At 42.5% G+C, this 6,120-nt stretch overlaps 1 protein-coding gene across 1 annotated transcript; it reads right to left on the bottom strand.

The window, feature by feature from the left end:
* Positions 1 to 4,738: 4,738 nt before the first annotated feature.
* Positions 4,739 to 5,323, bottom strand: LOC134944283 (olfactory receptor 2T4-like). Its single transcript, XM_063932861.1, has one exon. The coding sequence runs from the start codon at positions 5,321 to 5,323 to the stop codon at positions 4,739 to 4,741; it is 585 nt and encodes a 194-aa protein (XP_063788931.1).
* Positions 5,324 to 6,120: the final 797 nt, after the last annotated feature.

Genomic DNA, 6,120 nt, shown 5'->3' with positions numbered 1-6,120 from the left:
TTTTTTTTAAATGACAGGGGAGTGCAAGAGATGCTGTCGGGGGCCCGAAGAATTGCGGGCCACTTTCAGCATTCAGCCACCGCATGCCAAAGACTGGAGCACCAGCAAATACTCCTGAACCTGCCCCTCCATCAGGTGAAGCAAGAGGTGGTAACGAGGTGGAATTCAACCCTCTATATGCTTCAGAGGATGGAGGAGCAGCAAAAGGCCATTCAAGCCTATACATCTGCCTACGATATAGGCAAAGGAGGGGTAATGCACCTGACTCAAGTGCAGTGGAGAATGATTTCAACGTTGTGCAAGTTACTGCAACCCTTTGAACTTGCCACACGCGAAGTCAGTTCAGACACTGCCAGCCTGAGTCAAGTCATTCCCCTCATCAGGCTTTTGCAGAAGAAGCTGGAGAGATTGAAGGAGGAGCTAAAAGGGAGCGATTCCGCTAGGCATGTGGGACTTGTGGATGGAGCCCTTACTTCGCTTAACCAGGATTCGCGGGTGGTCAATCTGTTGTAATCAGAGCACTACATTTTGGCCACCGTGCTCGATCCTAGATTTAAAGCCTACGTTGTATCTCTCTTTCTGGCAGACACAAGTCTGCACAGGTTCAAAGACATGCGGGTGAGACACTTGTCAACTCAAGCGGAACGTGACCCGTCAACAGCTCCTCCTTCACATTCTCCAGCAACTGGGGCTGTGAAGAAAAGGCTAATAATTCAGAGCCCAACCGCTGGCTGTGATGCAGGGCAGTCAGGAGCGAATGCTGACATCTGGTCCGGTAACGATTACTGACATGTCGTCAACTGTCACTGCATATGATTCAGTAACCATTGAAAGAATGGTGGAGGATTATATGAGTGACCGCATCCAAGTAGGCACGTCAGACAGTCCATACGTATACTGTCAGGAAAAAGAGGCAATTTTGAGGCCCTTGCACAAACTGGCATTATTTTACCTAAGTTGCCCCCCTTACAGTGTGTACTCCGAAAGAGTGTTTAGTGCAGCCGGTCACCTTGTTATCGATCAGCGTTCGAGGTTACTTCCACAAAATGTGGAGAAGATGATGTTCATCAAAATTAATTATAATCAATTCCTCCGTGGAGACATTCACCAGCAATTGCCTCCAGAAAGTACACAGGGACCTGAGATGGTGGACTCCAGTGGGGACGAATTAATACTCTGTGAGGAGGGGGATGCACACAGTGAAAGGGGTAAGGAATCGGAGGATGATGATGAAGTGTACATCTTGCCTCTGTAGAGCCAGTTTGAGCGAGGAGAGATTGATTGCTTCTTTTTTTGGTGGGGCCCAAACCAACCAGTCATTTCAGCCACAGTCGTATGGCAGACCCTGTGGCTGAAATGATGGGTTTGTTAAAGTGTGCATGTCCTGTTTATACAACATAAAGGTGGGTGGGATGGCCCAAGGACAATTCCATCTTGCACCTCTTTTTTATTTATCTTTGCATCATGTGATGTTTGGGGCCAATATTTTTAAGTGCCATCCTGTCTGACACTGCAGTGCCACTCCTAGATGGGCCAGGTGTTTGTGCCGCCCACTTAGGTCGCTTAGCTTAGTCATCCAGTGACCTCAGTGCCAATTTTAGGACTAAAAATAACATTGTGAGGTGTGAGGTGTTCAGAATAGACTGGAAATGAGTGGAAATTATGGTTATTGAGGTTAATAATACCATGGGATCAAAATTACCCCCAAATTCTATGATTTAAGCTGTTTTTGTTGGTTTTTTGAAAAAAAAAAAAAACACCAAATCCAAAGCACACCTGAATCCGCCCAAAAAATTTCTGGAAGGTTTTGCCAAAACGCGTCCGAATCCAAAACATGGCCGCGGAACCGAATCCAAAACCATAAAACAAAACCCGAAAAATTTCCAGTGCACATCACTATTTACCATACTGATGCTGGGATCCCATTATTTAGAATGCAAGTGGGGGGGCGAGCACAATGAAGCCCTTTGCAGGCCCGGTGTGCTTGCCGCAGGTCCTATTCCCACTCTATGGGTGTCATGGACACCTACGAGTGTGAATAGTCCCTGTCAGTCGGCATTTCCACTGGGCGGGATTCCGACATTGGTATAGTGATGTCATATAACCGCATCCCCAGTACACTAGACACTGGTTCTAGGGCACTCAGATGGTGGAATCATGTACTGTACACATAAAAAGCTGTCATATATAACATAATGACAATGGTGAGGTGAGATTAGCAGGTGGAGAAGGCTTCTGTCTTCCTTCCTTACATTTTATCTGCAAGGTGACCCTGATAATGTCAGAACATGAAAGGAAAGGTTCCATATACCAATGCTTCCATATAGATTACAATAGAAAAGTATTCACCGCCAGCACAGGCTATATTAATCAGATCTTTAGGATCACAGAAAAACTGGTGTATGGTGCGAGAATGACAGAAGGACATGTGTGATGCTGGGATTGTAATCACAACTGAATTTAAGCATCCTGACATCCAAGTGCCAGATGCCAATACAAGACAGCGTTTCTTGTTTAAAAGTGACATGCAGGCAGGATAGGCAAGGAGGGAAGAGCTTTCCCTGTCATCTCCAGTATAGTCCAGAGTTTTGAGTATACATATAATTAAATTAATACAAAGAACATGTTTATAACTTAGAAATATCATCTCTGTATTATTCATTACAAAATATTTGGTATAGAAACAACCAAGGGAGCCCCTTTCAACATTTACTACAATCATTTAAAAGACATAGACACTACACAAATCACATAAAAAGAAGAAACACAGTAAAAATACACATATCACCATAATAACCACCCATGTAGCCCCAATTAGTTTGTGAAACTTAAGCAAGAGTTGTTGTAATTAGAAAACGTCCATCAGGAACTACAGATATAAAGAAATGTTTCCTTATTTGTATCTTTTTGTGTCCCACTTATCATAGGATTGTCCGAGGGAGAGCGTCCACCAAAGATATACTTAGAGCGTCATGCTCGACCTCAAAAGCACAATACCGGCTTAGTATAAATATTAGTACAGGTTAAAAGAGCAATGTCATCTCCAAGGACGATATCACAGCATTATGCTCACCACCCGGGTGATGTGCCATCTCGTCTACTCCTATATGTATTACACTATGGGAGCTGTTTGTACAAGTGCCTCCGAAACTGCAACGCAGCATCCTTGAGGCAGGCTTTCTTTCCGGACCTCCTGTGAGTAAAACAGATGTGTGTAGCACCAGATCTCCTAGGACATAATGTAGTGGGGGTCCTGGGTCGATCAGACAGTAGCTCAATGGTCCTTATGCGTTTCTCCACTAATGGTCACACAGCGATTTCTGTCAATGTGTGTTGTAAGGAGGCATGCCAAATAATCTCCCACAAATAGCAGTGAGCACAAACTACATAAGTTTTCAGCTATGGACACAATCAAACCAAAATACAAATTACCAGTGGTCCTGGATTTTACATTTGATTATATCTTGGTTCTAAGAGATCTGTGATCCTAAATTTGACTAAACATTTAATTAAGTCTTGGTCTGGATTATTGACATTGTGATTGAACAGCTGGTATAATTTACTAGTTAAAATTCATGATTTTGTTTTTTGGAAATAATATAATTAATTGATGGTCTTTAATTTCTAAAGTATTGGCTTACTGTAGTTAGTATTATAGATTGTTTGCTGGTGAAATTTACTCCTGCAGATGACATGTAATTAAGCTATCCTTAGGCAAAAGAGAACAAATCTCCCCACCTGGCACTAATACTGCACTACTGATTTTAAACAGAATGTACCTTGTGATATGCTCAAATCAACATTGTGCATCTTATGGGCCCTACACACTATGCGATCTGCCGTTGAGCTGTCCCACGGCGGATACGGCCGACAGGCGCCCCAGCGGCACGGGGGGCAGTGACGGGGAGTGAAGTTTGTTCACTCCCCCCGTCACCCGGCTCCATAGCAGTGCAGGCAAATATAGACGAGATCGTCCATATTGGCCTGCATGCACAAGCGACGGGGCACCAGCGATGAACGAGCGCAGGGCTGCGCATCATTCATCGCTGGTGCCTCCACACTGAAAAATATGAATGGTTTCTCATTCATTCATGAACGAGATTATTCATATCTTTTACTAATATCGCCCAGTGTGTAGGGCCCATTAAACTGGGCATACACTGTATAATTATCTGGCAGTCCATCTGTCCAATCTGGCTACTTTGAATGAAAATCTGGTAAAGAATGGGAGCAGACAACAATCGACCATTTGATCCCAAACACTGGAAAATGGGCAAAAATGGTTCAACCAAAAATATTTTAACAAATTTGCAAAGATTGCTCAACTCTGTCCAAAATCAATATTGTGTACAACTCATAATCAGGAGCAGTGGTGGCTCAAGAGGTGGTGCTGCAGTACAGCCCAGAGTTCAGATAGGTGAAATACACCTAGTGCCAGTGAGTTCTGGCCGGCAATGTTTGGCAGTGTTTGTGGTGGCAGTAGGTGTGGCTCCCCTATTTGAATTTATGACTGCTCTGCAGCTTTGCCTCTGCATCTGCCACTGATCAGGAGCATCAAACTGAAATTCAGGGTTAATGATGAAAAGCAATGAAAAATGTTGAAGCAGACAGAACAAACCAAAAAGAAAAAATTCGAAGAATAAAGGATCAATAAGAGCAAATTCAATGACTATTTTATTTATTTCATAGTCATTAACAACAATTTGATAAACTGTAGTTCTAATTCACAGTGTAATTCTCATGACTTGGTTTCCCCCACCAGGAGTTTCAGCAGAGCACTTTTCATATCTTTATTCCGTAGACTATAGATCAGAGGGTTTATCGTGGGAGTGACAATGGAGTACAGAAGACTAAACACTGGTTCTAGGACACTGGAGTACTCTGATGGTGGCACAAGGTACACAGACAAAGTTGTCATATAGAACATAATGACAACAGTGAGGTGGGATGAGCAGGTGGAGAAGGCTTTCTTTCTTCCATCTTTAGATTTTATCTGCAAGATAACCCTGATAATTTGTATGTATGATGTCAAGCAGAACATGACAGGAAAGGTTCCATATACCAATGCTTCCATATAGATTACAATATAAAAGTCTTCTCCACCAGCACAGGAGATGTTAATCAGAGCTTTAGCATCACAGTAAAACTGGTGTATGGTGCGAGACTGACAGAAGGACATGTGTGATGCTGGGATTGTAATCACAAATGAGTTTAAGCTTCCTGTTATCCAAGTGCCTGATGCCAATACAAGACAGAGTTTCCGGTTTAAAATAGTGTGATAGTGTAAAGGGTCACATATAGCAACATATCGGTCATATGACATAATGAATATTAGATACATTTCTGAGGAACCAGCCAAAAAATAAAAGTACATCTGGGTGAAGCATTGTAAGAAGGACACTGTATTATCTCCAGATAGTAACATGTACAGCAGGTTAGGGACAGTAGTGGTTGTATAGCAGATATCTACAAAGGCCAGGTTACAGAGAAATAAATACATTGGAGTGTGCAAATGGTAATCAATATATATCACTGTTATTATAATTACATTAATGAGTACTCCAAATATATATATCAACAAAAATACACATATAGTTGGCAATCTATAATTTGATTTTGTGTAAAATGGTAACAAGTGGAATCCATACATGTAAGTCTGGTTCTCCATGTCATACCCAGGTCACTCTGTAAAGATACATACATTGTACATATTACTGTAACCTATTTACAAGCCTGTGCGGTTATATATTTCTTAGTAGGACAATCACACAGCTGTAGCTTTGTCTCTTGTATCTCATAGTTTATAGGTCAATGTTAGGCAGCCAGGAGTCCCCACACATACAGGTGGGATGAAGATGTAACATAGGTGAGACCAGTGCCGTGAGTTTTTCCCAGTTGTACGGAGGCAAGATAAATATGTGTGTGGCCCCAACCCATATATGTATATTTTTGAGTAGGTGGCCATGGGCTACATGCACCCCACCCTATAAGTGGCGAGTGCGGATACTGCACCCCGCTTCTGGGGTGGCGATTGCTGTGGTTTTCTATTTGCTGGTATATTTCAGGGTTAATCCTTGGTTAACTCATTAACTGTGGCCACAAACTTTGTTCATGCACCCC

Source organism: Pseudophryne corroboree, chromosome 7 (genome assembly GCF_028390025.1).
Source record: "Pseudophryne corroboree isolate aPseCor3 chromosome 7, aPseCor3.hap2, whole genome shotgun sequence".
Lineage (NCBI taxonomy): Eukaryota > Metazoa > Chordata > Amphibia > Anura > Myobatrachidae > Pseudophryne > Pseudophryne corroboree.
Note: the sequence above shows the minus strand (reverse complement) of the source record. Positions and strands in the feature narration are given on the sequence as shown.

Coding starts and splice junctions, on each gene's coding strand:
- LOC134944283 (XM_063932861.1), bottom strand. CDS start 5,323: ATGTCATATGACCGATATGTTGCTATATGTGACCCTTTACACTATCAC.